Source organism: Strigops habroptila, chromosome 20 (genome assembly GCF_004027225.2).
Source record: "Strigops habroptila isolate Jane chromosome 20, bStrHab1.2.pri, whole genome shotgun sequence".
Lineage (NCBI taxonomy): Eukaryota > Metazoa > Chordata > Aves > Psittaciformes > Psittacidae > Strigops > Strigops habroptila.
The window spans coordinates 3,447,407-3,470,652 of record NC_044296.2 but is presented as its reverse complement, the minus strand read 5'-3'; the positions used below and the strand labels follow the sequence as shown (position 1 = coordinate 3,470,652).

The 23,246-nt window shown below is 50.1% G+C and overlaps 1 protein-coding gene across 1 annotated transcript in view; it reads left to right on the top strand.

The window, feature by feature from the left end:
- LOC115618248 (fibrillin-2-like) overlaps positions 1-23,246 on the top strand; it is a 108,614-nt gene that overhangs the window by 61,247 nt on the left and 24,121 nt on the right. The window contains exons 10-29 of the mRNA XM_030509610.1: positions 2,672-2,824; positions 3,468-3,665; positions 4,336-4,479; positions 6,376-6,495; positions 8,743-8,868; positions 9,346-9,468; positions 10,178-10,453; positions 10,831-10,884; positions 12,449-12,574; positions 12,933-13,058; positions 13,655-13,774; positions 14,533-14,670; positions 14,750-14,800; positions 15,984-16,109; positions 16,716-16,943; positions 17,089-17,214; positions 17,572-17,700; positions 21,961-22,086; positions 22,408-22,533; positions 22,886-23,008. Of these exons, the coding sequence (XP_030365470.1) occupies positions 2,672-2,824; positions 3,468-3,665; positions 4,336-4,479; positions 6,376-6,495; positions 8,743-8,868; positions 9,346-9,468; positions 10,178-10,453; positions 10,831-10,884; positions 12,449-12,574; positions 12,933-13,058; positions 13,655-13,774; positions 14,533-14,670; positions 14,750-14,800; positions 15,984-16,109; positions 16,716-16,943; positions 17,089-17,214; positions 17,572-17,700; positions 21,961-22,086; positions 22,408-22,533; positions 22,886-23,008 (2,739 nt within the window). The remainder of the gene's footprint in view (positions 1-2,671; positions 2,825-3,467; positions 3,666-4,335; positions 4,480-6,375; positions 6,496-8,742; positions 8,869-9,345; positions 9,469-10,177; positions 10,454-10,830; positions 10,885-12,448; positions 12,575-12,932; positions 13,059-13,654; positions 13,775-14,532; positions 14,671-14,749; positions 14,801-15,983; positions 16,110-16,715; positions 16,944-17,088; positions 17,215-17,571; positions 17,701-21,960; positions 22,087-22,407; positions 22,534-22,885; positions 23,009-23,246) is intronic.

Below are 23,246 nucleotides of genomic sequence, written 5' to 3'. Positions count from 1 at the left end.
GGGTGGTCCTGCAGGAGGTCACAGAGGGACTGCAGGGACCCACTGTTCTTTCCATCCACCCCTCTCTCTGCCCAAAGGCAGCTCCAGATGAGTTTTCAATTAGTTCTGACCTTTATTTCTGAGAGAGATTATTGCAAACTGCAGCAAAGACAGCTGAATTTAATAAACGTGTCCAGATGAATAAGGGCTGGACCGTTCCCTCCATTACACAAACTGCTGTGACCTCCCTGCCTTGTCAAACTTGTCAGCACATGTCTGTCTGTGGGGAAGGAGGCTGCCTTCTCCAAATCCCTCCTTACCCATTAACTGCCTAGCTGTCACCATGTATCACAGCTTTTGGGACAGCAAGCATCCCACAGAAGAACAGTAGGAGCTGGGTGGGATCTATCCTCTCTAATGCCCAAAGGGTTTATTCCAAACTACCACTCTCAGATCTAGAGGTTCATTTTAGCTCAGCCCTAAGCCCTGATTAGTTAAACTCCCATCAAGGGTTTGAGGTGCAGCTTTTCCAGATGGCCCCACTATCCTGCCCTGGCTTGTTCAGAGAGCAGCTTCTTTCTGGAGTGAGAGGGGGCTGCATGTGATGCTGAGGAACATCAACCTCACAAGGTGCCGTCTTCTACCTTCCGGCATCTGCTGAAACCTGCAAGATGTGGGCATTGCTTTTGCACTCTTGCCACTTGCCAGAGATCAAGGGCTCGGGATGACCCAAACACCCCTGTGGCTTGTCCTGCCCTTCACTACAATTACGAGCTAATCCAGGGTTGCATTCAACCCCCTCACTCAAGTTTCCCTTCTCCTAGTCCATCTTTCTTTCTGCAAGTTTCCTTGGTGGATGAAGTTTCCTAGAAGGGGCTAGTTCATGCTGAACCCATGAAACCCAGGAAAGGATCTGTCTGAGGAAAGACCTGTGGGTTTAGTCCCCCTGGCTTTAAATGAGGTCACTGTCCTCTGGAAGTCGTTGAGCTGTGATGCGAGAAGAAATGTAACCACAGCCCAGAGATCAAACAGCTCCCTGCAATTGATCCCAATGATATTTCGGGGAAGTGTCAGCCTGCTGGCTAACGTCAGGCAAGAGGCACAGATGACAAATCAGATCAGACTTTCCCCCTCATTAATTTACTTGAGAAATAAGGACAGGAGATGAATGAGTGGAACATTCCAGGTTTTCCTAGAGGACTTGGTGCCAGGCGGAGCCTGCAGACGTGTAAAAGACCCTTAGTCTCCTGGGCCTTGTCCAGAAGCCACACACACCAAACACTGGTGCCAGCCTTAGTGTCTGTGGCTTTAGCCAGGCTCATGGACTTTGACACCATCCAGGGCTTGTTCTCCTCCCAGGTCAGTCAAGGCTGTGGGAGCTGACCCATGAAACGGGCATCCACTGGGAATGGAAGTGAGTAGGCTGGAGGGATGTGGAATTAGGAACAGGTCCATTTGTTTAATGAGAGATGCTGGGACCAGTGGGACCTGGCAAGGAATGCTTCCTCATGGGAAGCTTGGGACATTTGCCATTAAATCAGTTGTGGGAATGAGAGTCAGGTCCTTGCCAGGCCTGAGATGTGCAGGACCACACTGGACAGCGGTGGCTGTGGGAAGGTCCTTCCTTAGCACAGCATCAGGGATCGGTAATGCTGGAAGGGTTGTACCTGGATCCCCAGCCTGGCCAAAGTGGTGTAGGAAACTCTGACCACCTCAGTCTGCCAGCTCTGTCCTGCCCCAAGCGAGAACAGGGTAAAGAACTGTTGCAGCCAAGATTTCAGCCTGGAGCAGGAAAGCTGGGAAATGCCCACTCAGCCTGGGAACCCTCAAAATAGCAGCAGGCGGCACTGGGTTGTTTTTATCACAGGGAAGTGTTTTTAGTAGCAGCAGTTAGGGGAAAATATATCATGCTGGGTCCAATGGCCCAAGAGAGGAGAAGATGCTGCCCACCATGTAGCCAAGTTCAGGGCCTGTTCTATTCTGATATTGGCATTGATGGCCAAACTTGCTCACAAACATAACTAAGCAAGATAGATGCTAACATCAGAGGAGGAACCTGAAGAATGGACATCTCAGCCCCAGGATGCAATTTTGTTGAATAATGTAATTTACTCCAGAGCAGTTTATCTGTCCCCACCGAGGGGATAGGTCAGGCTGCCCAGTAGTGTCAGTGTTTGCAGTGGTCTCCTGCAGGCCACCTTCCCTCAGCCTGTTCCCTGTCCCACCTGGAGTGTTGGGTCAGTGGGGGAACCCATCCCTGACATGTTTTGTAAGTGCAGAAATGCTGGTGAGAGGAGAGACAGCCATAAATAACCACATTTCCCTGGGAAGGTGAGGAAGCATGGGGTGAGGTGGGGGATCTCATCTGCTTTCTGCTCGGTGAATTCAGCCAGGATCTGCTGGGTCAGCTTGTGCTTCCTGCAGGGCAAGGAAGGCAGCTCCCAGTGGATAAGCCGATGGAGAGGGATTGCCCACCTACTGCCTGTTTCTGGTTCTTGTTCAGCTTGCTTATAGTGTGCTCCAGATGGAGGTGCTGGAGAACTCATGATCTGGGAGGGTGAGGCAGCATGGGAGGTCAGGCTGGGACATTGGACAGCCAGAAGAGACACCACTGGGAATGGGTGCTCAGGAGCTGACCAGAGTGTGGTGATGGCAGGTTGTGAATGTGTCTCCTTGTCCTCTCCCTCTGCAGACCAGCGGATTGGGACGTGTTTCTCTGCACTGATTGGGGGCCGCTGTGCTGGGGACCTTCCTGGCCAGTACACCAAGATGCAGTGCTGCTGCGACTCCGGGCGCTGCTGGGCCATTGCTCAGACTCCAGAGATGTGCCCTGTCCGGGGCTCTGGTAAGTGCAGCACACAAAGAACCTCTGCCTACTGCTTGGCCAACTCCTGGCTCTGACGCCCTAGTAGTACCCCAGGTTTGATGTGGAGAATCATCACCATACGATTCAGGGAAGGGTCACGGAGGGATGCTGGCTCTCCTGCCTGAGTCTCATCTGAAGTTGAGCCAGATGTGTTCAGCCAAGGCAAGAAGTTATCCCTTTCCTCCTACTCCTTCAGCTCTTACCATAATTGAACCGTGGGGCCAAATGAGGGTGAGCCCAGGCAGCAGGAGGCCTTGAGGAGGCACAGCAATGTAGATGTATCTCTCTGTCTCTCTTCTTTCACCACCAGCTCTGAGCAGGGCAGAGCTTTACAGTGTCTGGCACCTTCTCATGTCCTGTCATTTCCCGCGTGAAGGGAGCCCATGGTGCCATGCGCCCCGAGAAGCTGTTGCCAAACACCCTGGCAAGCTGCGTCTCACCATCTGCTCCGGACTGAAGGGTGTTAAAACTCTTCTCACCCATCTGCCCTGTTGCTATCAGCACCCACCCTCTTTGCTCCCTGCTGGTCCCTCTCCACCCCTCTGTTCTCTGCAGTCTGGCAGAGGCAGGAGGAGGGTTCAGGCACTCTTGGAAAAGCACTAAGGCAGCTGTTTTGTTTCAGATGAGTACCGCAGACTTTGCATCGAAGGACTCCCAGTCGTGCCAGGGTTCCCTGGGAACTTTCCAGCAATTCCTGGATTCGGGCCCAATGGTGTTGGGCCAGGACTCAATGGCCCTGGAGGCATTGGACCAAATGGGGCAAATGGACAAGGCGGGATCCCAGGTCTGCCTGGAATGGGCGCAGGAAGTTCAAGCATTGGTAATTAAACTGATTTTCTTACTGTGCTGACCCAATTTGGCTACTCATCTCAGGACACATGCAGCGTGTCCTCCTGCGTGCTGGCCTCTTCTCTGAGCCCTGCACACAGCCCATGCTCTTAGACAGCGACGGGGTTTATTTTGACACAAGGGGAGTGACGGGACGTGACACTAATTCTGTGCAGGATGCTGAGCCCAGAAGCAGATCAGACAACATCTGCTGGCAGAGCAAGAGCTGAGCCTGGCTCCAGTGCAGAATATCTTTCCAGTTACCAAATAGGAATGAAGCTTTCACGTTACCACCTCCCTCTCTGCCTTCGCCATACAAAACTGGTTTTCCTACCACTTTGGGCACCTCTCTCATGGGCATCTCTGTATAGCTCCATGCTAAGGGCTGAAGCCTGTGAAGATGCACTGGATGTCAATAAATATAGATTCCCACCTTTCTTCCAAGAGGCTGAGCCATCTCGTGCATGTCAGCAGGGCAGGGACATGCCAGGTACTGCAGCACCCTGCAGAGGCTTATGAGGCAGCTGTGTTCGTGTCTGCAGCTCCATGGTTGTTCAGGAGCATCATCGTCACAGGATTTGCACTTAAGGACCCTTGTGCTTCCTGGGCACAGCCAAGGGAGCTGTAATCCTTTACCTGATGCTGTCTCTTGTGCTTTCCAGGAACTGCCACTTTGAATCAGACCATTGACATCTGCAAGCATTTCACTAACCTCTGCCTGAATGGACGCTGCATCCCCACCCCATCCAGCTACCGCTGTGAGTGCAACATGGGGTACAAGCAGGACGTGCGTGGGGAGTGCATCGGTGAGTAGCTACTGCCCCACAGCCCCCATCCCAGTCAGAGACCCACACAAGACGTTGGAGATAGAGGGCTCATGTCAGGTTGCAAAGCAACGTGGCAGAAAGGATGTGTGCCCTGCAAGGGTGACCGCTCCTCTGGAAGCCACAACATTGCCACAGGCAGTGTAGTATCCAGGAATGTGAGAGATTGGTACATGGCATTGTGTGCTGTCCCAAGCTAAGCGACAGCCCTACTTTAAGGCTGTGCAAAGGGGAGGTAAGCCTGAATTCAACCTTGAGCTGACTGACGTAAGTAACTGGCAAGATGAAGAGACTGGACCCTTGTCTGTGCTCATGGCAGAAGGAAGAACCTTCCTCTGAAGTGCCTCTACATAAGAGATGTGACACTGGGTTTGGAGAACTAAGAGCATGTGAGTAGAGGAGAAGATCCAGGAAAAGCCAGTCATGCAGCCTGGATCCAGCTCCCCACATGCATTAGAACCAGTGCCACCAGAAAAGCACATAAAGTGTTTGTAACTGGAGATTCCTTACTGAGAGGTACTTAAGCACCCAATTGCCATCCAGCCAATTTCTTTAGAGAAGTTTGCTGCCAATCAGGAGCCCACATTTGCAACATCACAGAGAGGCTGCTGAGCCTGCTGGACCCTCAGATTATCATCTGCTCCTACTATTCCATGTAGGGTCTGATGGTACTGCAGCAAGGCAACTTAGAACCACCAAAAGACTGTCACTGAGAGCAAAGTCAAAAGAATCTGAGCACAGATGGTTTTACTCTATCCTCCTAGTCAGAGGAAAGGGCTCAGGAAGGAGGAGAAGAATCAAACAGGGTGAATGCCTGGCTGCATGCCTGGTGCCATACTCAAGGTTTTGGCTTCTATGATCATGGGTCTGCCTCTGAGAAGCTGGGTCTGTTGGGAGCTGATGGGATTCACCTCATCAACTGGAGCAAGAACATCTTCGCCAAAAAAGGTGGTCAGATTTGTAAGGAGGCCTTTAGTTTATATGGAGGAAGGAGATGGAGTTTTGAGTAACAGAGCAGAGCCAGGGGCTGCTGTTGCATTAGGAACCAACAGGGAAACACCTGGGAAATGCCTGAAAGGCATTAGAGCATGTTCCTCTAAAAAGGTGGGAGGGTTGATAGCCCATGTGAAGTGCCTCTATGCATGCAGCATGGGTAACAAACAGGAGGAGGTGGCAGCCACCAAGCAGCTGGAAAGCTACACTGAAATGTGGTGGCACTAATCACAGGACTGGAGCACTGCAAATTGATGGCTATAAGCTGTTCAGAAGAGAAGAGACATTGAAACTCATGGAAGGCGATTAGAGACAACCAACGTGGCTTCACCAAGGGCAAATTGTGCCTGACCAATCTAGTGGCCTTTGATGTGACTGCATCAGTGAACAAAGAGAAGAGCTGTGGCTGTCATCTGTGTGGACTTCTGGAAGGTCTTTGATACAGTTCCCCACAACATTCTTACCTCTAAATTGGAGTGATACAGGTTTGGTAGATGGACTGTTGGATGGATAAGGAATTGGCTGGAGGACTGAGTCCAAAGAGTTACAGACAATGGCTCAAAGTCCAAGTGGAAACCAGTGATGAGTGGTGTCCCTCATGGGTCTGTACTGGGACCAATACTCTTTAATGTCTTCATCAATGCCATAGATAGCGGTACTGAGGACACCCTCAGCAAGTTTGCAGATGATACCAAGCCAAGTGTTGCAGTTGGTTCACTTGAGGGAAGGGATTAATCCAGAGGGACCTTGCTGGCTGTGATGTCAGGATGCTGAGAGCTGGGTTTGAAAGGACAGGATCAGCAGCTCAAGGCAGCCTTTGCTGCCTCTCCTTGTAGCTTGCTGTGTATCATGGTGACTCACGGGTTCAGGCTTTTCTTCTTGCAGATGTGGATGAGTGCTCCAGCAGCCCCTGCGTACATGGCGACTGCGTGAACACACCAGGCTCCTACCACTGCAAGTGCCATGAGGGCTTCCAGAGCACCCCCACAAAGCAGGCTTGCATTGGTAAGTGTGTTCTGTTTCTGTTTTGGGGAGGACACAGTGTGCTGCAAGAGTGTCAATGGGTTATCAGAGACCTAGGTACCAAAGGAAAATGATTGTAAAGGGGAAGGAGAGCGAAGAGGCATAGAATCATGGAATGGTTTGGGTTGGAAGGGACCTTAAAACTCATTCAGTTCCAACCCCCTGCCACGGGCAGGGACACCTTCCACTAGAGCAGGTTGCTCCAAGCCCCTGTGTCCAACCTGGCCTTGAACACTGCCAGGAATGGAGCATTCACCACTTCTCTGGGCACCCTGTGCCAGTGCCTCAGCACCCTCACAGTAAAGAAATTCTTCCTTATATCTAATCTAAATCTCTCCTGTTTAAGTTTGAACCCATCACCCCTTGTCCTGTCGCTGTAGTCCCAGCACCAAACAACCTCCCAGCCACATGTGACAGGATTTCAGAACAATTTAGTTGAGCTGCCAGTGATGTCCAGAAATCTGTCTGGGAGAAGTTTCCTCTACTTTTGTCTACCTTAAAACTGGCTAGAGGCAATCAAGGAACTTACAGAGTCCCTTTCAAGAGCGCGATTCTAAAGATGACATTTTATTTTGACCAAAGATAGGATGTGGAGGAGTGTTTGTATGGATGCAGGGATTGTGATTTCTAGCAAAGTTGTTCTAGCAGCAAGATGGCTCTCTAGATGAGGGACTGCTGAACAAGAACCATAGGAAGGTAATGCTCCATGTGAACAAGAAGCAAAAGCAGATTTGCCTGTCAGTGCCTGACCTTTGATGGTTTTTATTCTTCTGAGTGGTTTCTGGTGAAGGGGTTTCCAAAGGACCTCCCCAGTTGCCTGACATTGTGAAATGCTTTCCTAATTTCCACACTAAATTTTTGAAGCTGAATTCTTCTTGTGGTTCTCTTTCTGGCAGCGGAATTCGGTTCATCACTTCTTCTTTACAACACTTGTTACATGTGGGGAAACTGCAAGTTGTAACCCCCTGTCATCTCCCTTCTAGACTAAACAAACTCAGGTTTCTCCATCTCCTCTCACTGATAATGTTTCCAGGCTTCTCATTGTCCTGTTTTTATCTCCTCAACTTCCTCCATTTTGTCTTTATCTTTTGTAATATGTGGTGCCAAAATTGGATGCCATTCTTCAGCTGTGACCTCTCTAGCTGTCAGGACAAGAAACTGTCCCATGTAGCTCACGCACAGCTCCTCTGTTGGTATAGCCCAAAAGGAGGTTTCTTTCTGTGCAGGGCCACCCCATTTCACCTGTGATTCGGACCTTTATCTACCAGGCTGCTCTCAAGCTAACTTATCCACATTAGGAGAAGTCTACAAAGTGTCTAGATCATCCATTGCTGCTGGGACCAGACTGTTGGTTTTCTGTAATTTGCTCAGAAAATAGCTCCTCCTGTTTTCCCCAGCTCTTGAGAAAGGATCAGTAACAACCCTACCTGAGCTGGTCCTTTCTTCTTTCATCTTTACCCAGAGGCATTCAGTGGCCTGTCTCCCAGAGTGGACATCATGCTCCTGACACAGCACCTCCCCTGCTGCCATGCTTCAGTCATGTTTTACCCCAGCTTCTGTCCTGGAATTCGTTCTGCTGGGGCACTGTGACCACCTCTCTGTAGCAGGCCTGAATGCCTGGCTGTTGGTCTGAAGGCTTTTGCTGTTTACTGTGGACTTGAACAGCCCTAGGATGGTTTGAGTTGTAAAGAGAACCCCGGGGCAGGAGATTGACAAAGACATCATGGAGGGTCTGAGATCCCAGAGTTCTGACCTCACAAGTGTCATGCTGCTTCCAGAGTATGCTGAAAGCTTTTTCCACACCTTAGCCATCTCCTGTAGCGTGCTGTGAGTGAGAACACTTGCCTGTTTTTCTCATGGAGCATATTAAGCATATTGAAGGCTGCGTGGTGACCTCAGAGCAGCTTCCAGTGTCTGAAGGGGGCTACAAGGATGCTGGAGAGGGACTCTTCGTCAGGGACTGTAGTGATAGGACAAGGGGTGATGGGTTCAAACTGAAACAGGGGAAGTTCAGGCTAGATATAAGGAGAAGTTCTTCCCTCTGAGGGTGGTTGACAGAGCCTTGGTTGACATGGTCTTGTGTGAGGTGTTCCTGCCTGTGGCAGGGGGTTGGAACTGGATAATCTTAAGGTCCTTTCCAACCCAAACCATTCTATGATTCGATGATCCTAAGCTGAACTGCTTCTCACTCCACCTGCTGCAACTTTCTTGTGTTTATTTCCCTGGCAGATATCGATGAGTGCATCATGAACGGAGTGATGTGTAGGAACGGCCGCTGTGTTAACACTGATGGAAGCTTCCAGTGTATCTGCAATGCTGGCTTTGAAATCACCCCTGATGGAAAGAACTGTGTTGGTAAGCTATCTCCTGATGCACTTGGGACTGATCTGACACTGTGTCCTCCATAGGGGTTGGTGATTACTTTAATCTCTGCTGTATTCCCTTCATCTCTAGGGCAGAGTGCATCTTCAAATGAGAGGACTGAAATAGGAAGGTGTTTTTATAAGGGTGCTAGTGCTCCTGGAGTGCTCCTGTAGGTTTTTGGGGTCCAGGAGTATGAGCAGGGCTGGGTCTGGGAGGAGGACATTCTCCAGCAGCCAGTGTCTGAGTCCTGCTGTGAGCTGCACTGGCTGACCGGGATACTGAGAGCAGCAGGAATGCAGCAGGACAACTCTCACCAGGAGCAACAATGGGAACTCTGGATTGAGGATTAGCACCCACTGCCATAAGAAGCAATTTGACCATGAGATGGGAGACAGAATGTTTTTGGGCACAGGAGAGTCTTGCTGCAGCTCTCAGGCTCAACTCATGATTTCTGTTTGTCCTTTCCAGATCATGATGAATGTGCCACGACCAACATGTGCCTCAATGGGATGTGTATCAATGAGGATGGCAGCTTCAAGTGCATCTGCAAGCCTGGTTTTGTGCTGGCTCCCAACGGGCGGTACTGTGTCGGTGCGTAGGTCCCCAGCCTTGGTCCCTGTCCTCTTCCCAGCCTGCTGCCCACATTCCTGGGGACTTGTGGTGTGTCTGAGGCAAGAGAGAGCTGAGGAAAACCAAGGCTGTTGCCAGGCATCTCCTGCTCTGCCACCAGAAATGGCCCCCTCGCAGCAGAATGGGCACAGGGGGAAATGTTCTTGCACCTCCACTACTTCAGCACAAATTGGAGCTTCAATCCTCTTTCTGAGGGAGGTAAAGCAGGGCTGTGAAGCTTCATATTGCCAATGTGAGCTAGCAGCAGTCATCTCTACAGCTTCCCCAGCCTCTGCAGCACATTCCACTGCAGTTTGTGTGCCACCTCCCAAAGCCAGGAAGGTTAGAATGTGAAGGCAGAGTGGAGAAAGGAGGAGGAGGAGAACATAGCATTTCTTTGATATGCTGCTGTGGCATGGGGTGAATTGTCTGGATCACTGGCCTGTTAACAGAGCGGAGACCAGACCCTGCTACTTGGAGAATGGGCTGGGTCTCAGGAGACTGAAGATCCCTGTTCCTTCCCTTGAACCATCAGAGAGAGTCAGCAGAGCACACAGGGGATGTGATGCTCTAGCTGCACCTCTGGCTCCCTTTTAGTGTCCAAGTCACCCTGCAAAAGAGTGCAAAGCTCCTGCCAGTGTGTCCTTCTGCCTGTGGGTAAGTAGCAGCCAGTTTCTCCTTCCTCTTTCAGACATCGATGAGTGTGAGACACCAGGGATCTGTATGAACGGCTGGTGCATTAACACAGAGGGCTCCTTCCGCTGCGAGTGCCTCGGGGGCCTGGCCATCGGCGTGGATGGACGAGTCTGTGTGGACACCCACATGCGCAGCACGTGTTATGGAGGCATTAAAAAGGGCACATGTGCTCGTCCCTTCCCAGGAGCAGTCACCAAGTCTGAGTGCTGCTGTGCTAACCCAGACCATGGCTTCGGAGAGCCCTGCCAGCCCTGTCCGGCCAAGAACTCTGGTGAGCTCCTCTTCCATCTGAGTTTGCAAAGAGCCCAGGAGGTGCTTAGAGACATCCAAGGTCCCAGAAATGGCCTTGACAGCTTGGCAGGGACATGGGAAAGCCATAGGCAGTGGGAAAGGAATGCCATGCAGTTACAAATTGAGGTTGGATCCACAAATCTGATGCCGACCTCATTGCAGGGCTTCTTACAGTGTTGGACTACTAACTGCGAGTATCAGCTTTAAAATACACATTGTATAAGTATAAACAGACACTGTTTGGAAGCCCATAAGATGACATTCAACCAAGCAATAAATCCAGCATTACCCAGAGTTAATGTCACTATGTGTGAACTGTCTAGAAAAGCTAACAGCTCTGTTGTGCTTTCCACACAGCTGAATTCCAGGCGCTCTGCAGCAGTGGCATTGGAATAACAGCTGATGGCAGAGGTATGTGCATCCCATGTACCAGATTCTAGACAGGAACATCTAACATCACTCTCAGCTCTTTCTTTCAGCTGCTTTTAATGGAGTGTGCATGCGTCTGTGGGAGTGTGTGCCATGGGAGACTTGGCACTGCGGAGGGTGTGCTGGAGAGTTAGTACATCACACCCGTGTATGTAAGAGCTGTTTGTGAGTAAGCACAGCATAGCCTGGGTGGGTGTAAGTGAATGCAAGAACCTATCTCTGTGTCAGTGTCTGTGGGTGGGATGTGAGCTTGGGCACAGGGAGAGGGGAGTGCTGTGTGTCTTTTCTCCTCCCTCCGTGAGTTAATGTTGAGCAAGCGTCCCTGAGGACTGTATATTGAATCAAGGAGTTGATTCCTGGCACCCTGTGGGAGCTACATTTCTGGGGATGCACACACAGAGTTTGGCTTTACTGCCTGCTTTGATGGGAATGAAGAGCACGACCAACTGCATCCTCTTGCTTGTTTCCATTCTCTGCCCTCCAGCTCTGTGGTCACGGGGGAAGAAGGCTCAGGGGGTGATAAGCGTGTGTTGGGATGTGTTGCCAATGGGCTGCTTTGAATTAGACAGCAAGAGGTCAGGCAGGCGGCTGCGCTGCCAGCCCCGGGCAGTGCTTGGATCAGCAGGAAGAGCACAAAGCAGCCAGAGAGCTCCGGTCTTTCAAAACTTTCCAAATGGGATTGAGCCAGAGGCAAAACCCTGGTGGCTTCTTGGGCTTCCTTCCAGGGCACCGTGTCTTGGCCAAAGTCAGTCTCAGGCTAACGATAAGATGCTTTCTAGCAAGAAGCTAACGTCAGACATGCTCTGGTCAGCCCATTGCTGCCCGCAGCCAGGACTAGATGCACTCAGTGCTCTTCAGGGTTGCATTTCCCTGGGGATGTAACTGAAATCCAACTGTGTGGAGACAAAGGCCAGCAGTGTCTGGGAAGCCCTGGCCTGGGCTGCTTGCCATCTGGCACTATGACACTGTGAGGACACTGCTGTACAAACACAAACCTGCCCTGTTCTGTGGGGAGGCTGGTTCTTGCCAGGGTAAAATCTTTTTGCCTGGGCGCCAGAGCAGTTTGTCCATCATGCTCTGCCCTTACCCCAGCTGGACCCAGCATCCTGCTCATAGCATCTTACAAACAGTTCTTCCTCCCAGCCTTTCCATTAGGAGTGATAATTAAATGGTGCGCCCTGAGTACCTGGGATAAAGATACTGTAAGGAGACTCAGGAATGTAACAGAAGGACCTGAGAGCCCTTGATATGGAACTGAATCTGGGTTTATCTTGACCCCTTATCCAGTTCTCTCCTTCAGAGCTCAGAGCCCTAGGCTAGATCAGCTGTGTATCCCCAGTGCCATAGCCCCAGAAGGAGAGGAACAAGGTTTTCAGGACCTACTGGGTCAAAGCAGGAGGGTAGGTAGGACAGGAAGGAAGGATTTCTGCAGAGGGGTGCCCCAGCTGGCTGTTGACACCAAGGAACAATGAAGAATTAGCGGCTGGAAGTTTTCTGTACTTGCATTTGCCAGTGTCCATCTAATTTGACTTCTTTCTCTGTGCAGACATCAATGAATGTGCCCTCAACCCTGACATCTGCCCCAACGGCATGTGTGAGAACCTACGCGGGAGCTACCGCTGCATCTGCAACCTGGGCTACGAGTCAGATCCCACGGGCAAGAACTGTGTGGGTGAGTTCAGGGCAGCTCCAGCTCCCTGTGGCAGGGAACCAGGAGCTCAGGGCTGCTGGGGAGAGGGTGGCACACACTTGGTATGGGGCTGAGGACCAGATGCAGGCCTCTGACTGCACCGGAGCCTGAGGTGATACAGCTGATGCCCTCAAGCTCTGTTCCTATTCAGGGCTGCTTTGTCCACATGGAAGAGCACAAGGTGCTATGTGAGAAACTACATGTATGTGATTTAACATACTTTCCACATGGCATTGCCTTGAGGGTGGTGATGTATTTCTGTGCCTCTCAGGCTGCCAGAGTAGAGTAGAAGAGGGGACGGTGGTGTTGTAGCTCACCAGCCCCATCTCTCTGCCCGCAGATGTTGATGAATGCACTGTCAATCGTCTGCTGTGTGACAATGGACTGTGCCGCAACACACCCGGCAGCTACACCTGCACCTGCCCCAAGGGCTTTGTCTTCAGGACGGAGACAGATACCTGTGAAGGTAACGTGACTCCGAAGGTACCAGAGATAATCTTCACGAGACTAAAGAGCTATGGCTTAAGCTCCTGCCTGAAAGGGAGCTCAAGGTCTAACGTGTCTTTGGTTCCCTTTTGACCACTGTGGTTTGAACTGGAGCAGATCCAGCCTTTGGGTTTGTGTCTTTTTTTTCTCCTAGGGGGAAGTTTCACACTTCATTCAAAAGAGTAGACATCCAAACCCAGAACATCTGGACTTTTCAGTGACTGAAAACCAGAACAATTTCCTCTAGAGCCCCAAAATTTTAGCTAAAACCTGACCAAAATTGCAAGTTTTGGCAATTTGATTGCAAGCTTACACTTTGGAGTGGGGGGGATGATTTCCTGACCACAAACTCCTCAAACATTTGAGAACTGGCACTTTGCATGTAAGTGTCTGTTTAGAGGGAGGAAAAGATTTTCTGTAAAGAAGGTGAAAAATGCCAAATGGCCTGGACTGAGGATCCTCTGAGCAGCTGAAAAACTCTTTTCTTCATGTTCTTTTTCATCTCCTCCCAGTCTCTGGCCCAGAAAATCAGGTCCCATGGCACTCACTGCAGTGACAGACCCTTTCTTTCCACAGATATCAATGAGTGCACCTCTAACCCCTGTGTGAACGGTGTCTGCAGGAACAATGCTGGTTCATTTGCTTGTGAGTGCTCCCCTGGCAGCAAGCTGGACCCCAGTGGCACCATCTGCGTGGGTAAGGATGTGATCTTCTACAGGCAGCTCTGGGACAGTGTCTGGTATCAGTAGTACCCATCATCACCCCTTGCTGTTCGTCTGAAGCAAGTCTTGTATTCCTGGCTTGGGGATGGGGATCCTTTGACCCCTCTCTTTCTCATCTAGTGTTTCCTTGGTTGTTGGTGACAATTAACATCTCATTCATGCATCTAGGGAGCCTGAGAAGCTGCAGTCTCAGGCAGTGCTCTGAGCAGTGTGCAGTGGACATGGAAATCCCCAGCTGTGCTACAGTCATGGGGTCCCAGGGGATCCTCAGGGCATCAGGATGTTGGGTTCTCACTTACCAGATGGGTTTGTAGTGTGCTGACATTAAGGCACATCAGGATGAAGTAGATCCCTTCTCATCAAGATGATAAGGTACCCACTTCCCACTCCTAGATGGTCAGGGACAGCTGGAGGAAAGGACTATTTCTACCAAGAAGAGGAGCAGGCTGGAGCTAGGAGAAGGGCAGGACACAGAACTGGTGCAATAGTTGTATCAGAGAGCACAGAAATGCTGCTCCACAGCACAGCAGTGCTCAGGAGACCAGCAGAGTTCGTGTCCATGTTCTTGACCTCACAGCATGAAGGATAAAGTGACACCAGAGAGCAACAGTCACACTGCAGCTCCAGGATAGTTTCTTCTTAGCTGCTTCTCGTGGCAGCCTGGCTTCCATGAAGCTGGGAACCTCCATCAAGGAGCAGCTCTTCACTCATGTCTTGTCTTTGCCCCTCCAGACAGCATGAAAGGGACGTGCTGGCTGAACATCCAGGATGGACGTTGTGAGGTGAACATCAACGGGGCCACACTGAAATCGGAGTGTTGTGCCACGCTGGGGGCAGCGTGGGGCAGCCCCTGTGAGCGCTGTGAGATTGGTAAGGCTCTGCTGGCACTACCCTCAGGAAGGCAGGAGGAAGCCCATTTCTTTGCTGACATTCCTCTGTTTTCTTGCAGATACTGCCTGTCCTCGGGGATATGCTAGGATGAAGGGGGTCACGTGTGAAGGTAAACTGCTGCAGGACACAGAAAACTAGGGTTTTTTATTGGGAATATGGTCATTCTTTATTGCTGTCCTGCAACTTTGAGTCTGATGGGGGATCTACACTTTCTGGCCCTTTGTTGGACTCTCTCCGTTATGTCCATCTCTGTCTCATACTGTGGAGTCCAGAACTGAACATGGCACTCCAGTTGTGCCCTCACCCATGCTGAGTAGAGAGGAAGAATCATCTCCCTCAACCTGCTGGCAACACTCCTAATGCAGCCCAGGATACCATTGGCCTTTGCAGCAAGGGCACATTGCTGCCTCATGTTCAACTTGGTACCTACCAGGACCCCAGGTCCTTTTCTGCCAAGCTGCTTTCAAGCTGGGTGACCTCCAGCATCTATTAATGTTCCTGGCAACCCATTTCTCCAGCTTGCCAAGATCCCTCTGGTTGGCAGCATGACCTTCTGGTGCATCAGTCACTCCTCCCAGTTTTGTGCCATCAGCAAATTTGCTGAGGATACACTTTACCCCATCATCCAGATAACTAATGAAGGTGTTAAACAGGATCAGACCCAGTACTGGGCCCTGGGGTAGGTACACCACTGAACAGCACTCTCTGGGCCCAGCCATTCAGACAGTTTTCAATCTATCTCACTAACTGCTCAACCAGCCTGTACATCAGCTGCTTGTGTATGAGGACCTTATGGGAAGCAGTGCAAAAGGCCTTACTACAGGTTAGGTGGACCATGTCCACTGCTACTCCCTTGTCTACTGGGTCAGCCACTTCATCATAGAATTGTATCAAGCTCATCAGTCATGACTCCCCCTGGTCCATACATGCTGACTCCTGCTGATGATTGTCTTGTCATTCATGTACCTGGAGATGGGTTTGCAAGTTTAGCTGCTCCATCAGCAATACTCGTGTTTGTGAGTCCTGGAGTTACTCTATCAGTGCTGTGCCAGCCATGGTTGTGAGCAACAGGACCACTTTATGTCTGACAAGGCTTTGGAATGTCCTTGCAGAAGTGTCTGGGCATGGCTGTGGCTGTGCATGGTGCGTGTGGTTTTCATTGCGACAGGATGCCAGTTTTAGTCTGTTGGGCAGCTCTGGGCTCTTTCCATCTCCTCCAGGAGCTACTCAAGGCCACACTGGGCTTGTCCATGTGCCAGTCTCATGCCTGTCTCTTGATTTTGTGCCAACAGATGTGAATGAGTGTGAAGTCTTCCCTGGTGTCTGCCCAAATGGGCGCTGTGTGAACACGGCTGGCTCTTTTCGGTGCGAGTGTCCAGAAGGACTGACCCTTGATGGCACTGCTAGGACATGTGTGGGTAAGGACACCTCATCTCAGCCACATCCTAGCCGCTGTTCAGCCCTATCTACAGTGGTCCAACCATTCCCTACTCACCACGTGCAACAGTCTTGAGAACTGAATGATGGCACATCATACGTGCTAAGGGCTGCCAAACCTAGAGCCTAACCATGGCACGGCTGCCATAGCTTCAAGTCTCCAGGTTCAGCCAGTAATGCAATCATTCTCCTTGGGTGGACTTCAGGGGTAGACATACAGTTAACCTAACTGGTTAATGACATGGCCTAGCAGCACTAAACCAACTCCCGTCTGCTTTCTGGGCACACCATGACAAAACTCTGCCCTTCATATGGGCCATTTGCACTACTAACTACACTGTGGAGGTTCTCTTCTCTGGTCTTGTTGCCAACAACCACAGGCTGGCCATGTCCATACTTTTAAATCTCTCATAGCATCCCAAACAAGGTGGCCTCATCCACATGGCCCTTACCTGGGCATTGTTTGGAGGATGCTCCAGCCAAAGCTGTTCCAGAAGCCTTGCTGACTATGGCACAGGAAATGATACCTCTGGTTTTCCCAGAGGTTGGGTGCTGCAGGCAAGGGCTCAGCTCTGCTCTCTCACCAGATGTGCGTGTGGAACAGTGCTACATGAAATGGGATGAAGACGAGTGCACGGAGCCTCTGCCAGGCAAGTACCGCATCGACATGTGCTGCTGCTCCGTGGGCTCAGCCTGGGGCATCGACTGTGAAGAATGTCCCAAGGTTGGCTCCAGTGAGTACAAGGCCATCTGCCCAAGGGGACCCGGCTTCGCCAACCGAGGAGACGTGCTTTCAGGAAGGCCTTTCTACAAAGGTGAGAAGAAAGAGGAGCTGCTGATCACAGGCTTTGCTCAGCCCATTTCAGCTGCAGCCCAAGGACCCTGCTGCTTGCCTGGGGACTCTGGGTTCATTGCAGACATCCCGTCCCTGAAACATTGCTGTGCTGTCTTCACCCACAGATGTGAATGAATGTAAGGTCTTCTCTGGCCTGTGCACTCATGGGACCTGTCGAAACACCATTGGCAGCTTCAGGTGTCTCTGTGGCAACGGCTTTGCTTTGGATGCTGAGGAAAGGAACTGCACAGGTAAGGGAAGAGCAGCTTCCTCTGGAATACTCTTGCCCATCTTGCAGCCTTGCCCATCTTGTGGAATTCTTAGCATGATGGTGGTACCCAGAGGAGCCACAACATTTAACTAGGGATGTGCTGAGAAGCCAAGGGCAGGACCATGAGCGGAAGGCTCCTTCTGCTCATGGGATGAAAGGTGAATCCTGCACCAGAGAGAAAGTTTAACTGCTGTCTCTCCCTTCAGGAAGAGGACTTCCTTGGTCTGCTGGGCCAGATTTGCCAGTCCTTGTTCATTGAATTTGATGTGCAGTGCAGGCAGCTGTAGTGGTGCTTGTAGTCTGTTCTGCCTCCACTAGCTGCTCTTCATCCCCACAGACATCGATGAGTGCCGCATCTCACCAGACCTGTGTGGCCATGGCACCTGTGTCAACACGCCGGGCAGCTTCGAGTGCGAGTGCTTTGAAGGCTATGAGAGTGGCTTCATGATGATGAAGAACTGCATGGGTAAGGACTTGTCTCCGGGGCAGGGCTGCACCTTACTCTATTGCAACAGGGAAGAAAGTAGCTGGTGCCACAAAGGGCTTTGTGCCAAGCTGCTCTCTGTGTGTCTGGCTCTCTGGCAACCTGTCTGTCTGTTCCTTGGTATTAAGCCAAATCTCTTCATTGCCCTCTGGGGGAGTGGTGGGAGTCCCTGGTGCTCCAGAGAGCTCTGGCAGCTTCTGCTCTCCCCGGGGTAGTGAGTCTTTTGCCTTGCTTTGATTGCAGAGGTGGAGCTGGGCTGAAGGGCAGCACGTGTAGAGAGAGGGATGCTATGTGTGGAGCTGAGGGCACCACAGATGTAATCCTGGGACTGCTGTGCTCTACCTGGGCCAATAGTCCATCAGTGAAGGGCTCCTGCTAGCAGTGCCCCAGGGCTCTGCACCATGTGGAGGCAGTGAAAAGGTTGTAAGACTTGGAGCCAAAACTGGAAGCCTGCCCTCAGAAACCTCTATTCATGGTCCCGAGGCCAGAGCCTGAGCCTAGCACCAGGGCTGGTGGTGCCCCATGAGCCAGGGAAGGAGACTGGCAGCCCAGGCCAGCATCAGGGAGGGCTCTAGGTATAGCGTGAGGCCCAGGGGAGCATCCTGGGCTCTTCCTCTTGTAACATTCGTGGGACATCGTTGGTCCTGCCCTGCCACCTCCTGGCCGCCGTTACCTCAGCTGTGGGAGGTCACAGGGGAGCCCATGGGCCACCAACCAGCTTTTCTCCAGTTCCTTCCCATCCCTTTCCTGCTTGCTATACCCAAAAGGAATTTCCCTGCACCCCCAGTGCAATGTTGCCTTCCTCATTTTACATTAGACTAAGGCCTCATGTTTCCTTTTTCATCTTGTTCGTGTACAATGTTCATTCTTCATTTTGTACTCTTCCTTCACTTGGACCTTCCCTTGCACCAAACCTTGGCCACTAACCTTTCCTCTTGTTTCAGCCACCAGCAGCTGGAGCTTGAGCCTGGCATTGCCACTGAGCTGGGACAGGAACCATGCCTGGTATTTTCATTCCTGCTACGTAGGGAGACGGCAACCTTTATACTGGAGATTGGCTACTGCCCAGTGGAGCTCTGCCAGGCCAGCAGCTTGAACTCATTGGCTGTGAGCTCCAGTTCTCATACACACTTGGCTCTTTCCTTTGGGTGATGTCTCATCTCCTTCTACTTATTTTCAGCCTTGTGTTACCCATCTATTATTTATTCTGCCACTGATTATTTACATATCCACACTCTAAATGTACACCCATCTCCAGACATGATTCATATCATATGTTCAACCCTTACATTAAACCATGTCTTTTCAAACACCATTGCAGAATGTTTCTCAACTTGTAGATGTTTTTGTAGATGTATCCATGCCACCACAGTTATCTTCCTAACTTGGTTCATCTACCTGCCCTAAATGATGTCTCACATACTGCATCAGTCATTTAAATACAGTTACATGTAGCTTGGTCCCTTTCTTAAATAATATATGTTCCTTGCAAGGAGCTGTCAGTTATATCATGATTAGATCACTACTGAGATTAGTAGACCTATTATTTCCAGTCCTCTGTTAGAAGACACATTAAGCTTTGGTCTTTATAGCACTGCTGTCATTGCACATCCCACAGCCATGTGCCATTAAATCGAATGCCTCCACTGGCATGAGAACATGGAGAAATACCTTGCTCAGCAGGAGGTTCACCATTTGATAGCTTGTGTCTCTTCCAGCTTGAATCTTGCTGATTCAACCAGTTTTTCTTGGTCTGCTTTCCACTCAAGCTTTTCTAATGTGAACCTGGTCTCACTTCTGTGTGAGATCTAATCAGCTGCTGCTGTTTCTGCACCTTTCCTTGGGATCCACAGCATTTTCATACTAGCTTCAACCATTAATCAAGCCCCTGTTCAGTTCCCCAAACACATAGCACAGATCAAGTCCTTCATGAGAAGTTCTGGTAGACCATCTGCATTCTTCTACCCCACTCTATTTCCAGTTAGGATCGTAAGGGCTCCCTTTCACCTGCCCATTTAATCATCCTTTATCCTCAGATTGTTCTTTACAGCTCCTCCCATCTGGCCAACGCTTGGTTTTATTCTGTCAGCTTCTCATCTGTTTTCAATTGAATAATTCTTGTTTGTAGCTTAAAAAAATCCCATCAATGACCTCAGTACCTCAGTTTGTCTCCAACAAGTCAGCCAGACTGTTGCTGTCCTCTAATTCCTGGCATACCATGTTCCTCTCCTCGCCTGTCTAGCCAGAAGAGCTTGTCTGACTGACAATCTTAATATTCTGCTCTTTCTGCTTTGGCTTGGACTTTCAAACCACTTCAGTCTGTGGCTTGATTCAATACCATTTATTTCTTTTTTGTATTTGATTCTCTGAGTTCTTTAAAATATATCCCTGCCACTGGCATGGGTTTGTGTCTTTCCATACGATTTGTAGTGTGGGTTCCCACAGCTCACACTGATCCTACTTCTCCTTCTCCTTCTCCATTTTTGAGATATTGAGAATGTCACAGCCCCACTGATGGCCTGCTAAGTTCTTTCAGTAATGAGATTTCTGATATCTTTACACAAGGATGTTGTATTTCATTGTTGGGTTGGGTTGTTTGGGTTTTTTTATAATGCCTGTTCCACCTTATCCTTTTTTCCAGGTGACAGGGGATTGACTCATTTCACCCCAAAGTGTGTTGTGACAACTATGACTTTTCCCATGGTCAAGGATTAACTTCTTTATGCCTGTGTTTGGCAAAAGAACTTAGCTTCAGTCTCATGAGGGAGGAATTCTTGCCAGCCTCTGGCAGGAGACAACCTCAGCACTGAACTTGCATCCTGCAATTCATTAGGAGCAGCCTCCTACAATGGAGAATCAAAGGCTTGGGTCCTGTGGGGCTATTTGATAGAGGCCCATCACCCCCATTGTCAGACATATTCCAGTCTACTTTAGCTGTAGAGAAGCTGAAAATCTCACCAGAGTGTTTTGTTCAAGTAAGGTGAAAGATTCCATTCTTAATCCCAAGGAAAATAAGCGTATGAGAAGAAGACGGGTTCTTCAAATAGATCTGCATCACTCTCCTTATCTGCTGGCACTAGAGGGGTTTGGGAGCATTTGTTTTAGCTTTATGTTCATTTATGTTACACCCAATGGCTTTGTATTCTGAATGCACATGTCTCAGAGTGCAGCTGTGGACAAATGAATCCTCTGAGCAGTTCCAGGGAGGCTTCCCTTCTTTTCCCTCTCCTACCGTCAGTGCAAAACATCTCGAGTCAATTCTAGGGGCAAGCAAGAATGTAAAATCTTTTGAATCTCTTCTGGGACCAAAATAGAGAAGCTCATCCTCAGATTCCTGTTTCCAAAGTTAGAGGATCAGATTCATCCGGCACTTGCCATGTGAAGCATCACAAGTAGCACAAAGAGCTGTACAATATCACAGTAGATCACAAAGAGCTTTCTCCAGGGGCCACAGATCATGAATCAATAACAAGGCTTCCCAGTTTTCATACTTGCAGTTCTTCATCTCCTTCTTCTGTGGAAGAAGGAGATGTTTCTATTTCCAACCATCACCATTCCAGTAGTTTCCTTTGCTTGGGTTTTTTTTTTGGTTCTGGCATTTCTAAACTTCTCTATCACTTTTTTCATTTGTAATGCCAGCAGCCTGGTTCCGTCTTTGCCTGGATCACATCCCTCTCACAGCAGTTACATCTATTTCAGGAATTTCTCCAGTTCCCAGTAAATTTAATCTCTTTGTCCATATGTGATTTTTTTCAGCTGTGCACAGCCTATTTCCTAGCCCTGTGTGTGATGCTGGCACTACTTGAAGGCTGTTACAAGAAGGCCTCTGTCAGTCTTCTATAAAGAAACTAGACATTTTCCAAGGAACTCTCCCTCTGTTGATAGGACTTGTGACAATGTCCTAGGATAGGTCATTTGGATGTGAGCTGGAAACTACCTTTCTAGTCCTTGCTGGATAATCTGCACAAAGCTGATGACTTCTTTCCTCCTGATGTTACACTTTCCATTCTACTGAGATCAAGACAAGAGCTGTGATTTCCCAAATGCATACTTCAACCATCAATCCACCCAAGCCCTGCATTCGCTGCCCTGTTGATTTTGTCATGTGCCTCTGTGGTGATGGGACTGTGGTGCACGGCACCGGCACCAGCCCCACCCCATCATCTGGAAAACCAAGCTGAAGGGGACAGTCCACCACATCTCAGAATCTATGATTCTATGATTTCATGTCGTTCTCTGTAGATATCAACGAGTGTGAGCGGGACCCACTGCTGTGCCGAGGTGGGATCTGCATGAACACAGATGGCAGCTTTGAATGCATCTGCCCCCCTGGACATGAGCTGACGTCTGAAGGGAACACTTGCATAGGTGAGATGATGTTATGACCAGAGTCTGTTCAAGGGTAATGATACAGGGAGACTTGGATCTCATGCTGGGCACATGAATCTGTCCTTTCAGTTTCCTATGTGGGTAGAACATGCTTATCCTGGAGGGACCGAGGTCGCTCCCAGGGTGTCATTGCACTTATGATGTCTGTTTTCTGCCTGCTGTTCACTGAAGACTGATCAGTGGGGCAATAGCATTCAGTCTGGAGAGAGCAGTAGGTGGGGGGTAGCCAGGGAGGGTACCAAATGATGCTCATCGTGAGATCAGCATGGCTGGCTGCTCAAACTGTTCTTCCTACTGCAGATATCAACGAATGCTCCCTCAGTGACAACCTGTGTCGCAACGGACGCTGCGTCAACGTCATTGGTACCTACCAGTGCGCCTGTGATTCGGGTTTCCAGGCCACCCTGGACAGGCAGGGCTGTGTTGGTGAGTGCTTCTCTTTGCCAAATAGTTGTGCCAAGACACCACTATATATCCAGAACCCTCCTGGCCTCATGCCTCTTAAAATGCTTGCTGGGGTGTCTGAGGGTAAGGCAAGGGGGGAACCTCCTGGTTGAGCTACATCCAGGTTGGTCATCAGCTATGAAACCAGTGTGAGCTGCAGGTGGTTGGCATGGAAAGCAAGAGATGCTTTCTTCTGGCTGGGGGAGTTTTGTTTGCTCTTCAGCACCTCTCCCACCTTGTCTCTGTTACTGGCACCATGGTTTAGCAGCTCTGTTGCAAGGCATGTATGGGCCCATGACCCAAGCAGGTGCCTGACCTCTCCCTTCTCCCCCAGACATTGATGAGTGCACCATAAGCAACGGTGGCTGTGACACACACTGCTCCAACTCGGAGGGCAGCTATGAATGCAGCTGCAGTGAAGGCTATGCTCTGATGCCAGACAAAAGATCATGTGCAGGTGAGCAGTCAGCTTGGCTCTTGTAGGTGCTACCCCAGGGACCTCTGCATCCATGGCCAGTCAGCCTTAGTGTTGGCTTCAGGGTGAGGGGTCTCATTTTTAAGTCACTTCCAGAGAGGTGATTTTCCTGGACGGATGTTTTTGCTTTGCACTGCAATGTCCAGCCCCTTGTTAAAGGCTCCAGAGTCCTGTAACTACATGATTGGGAGCAAAGTCCCTCCTGCGACTCCCTCCTGCT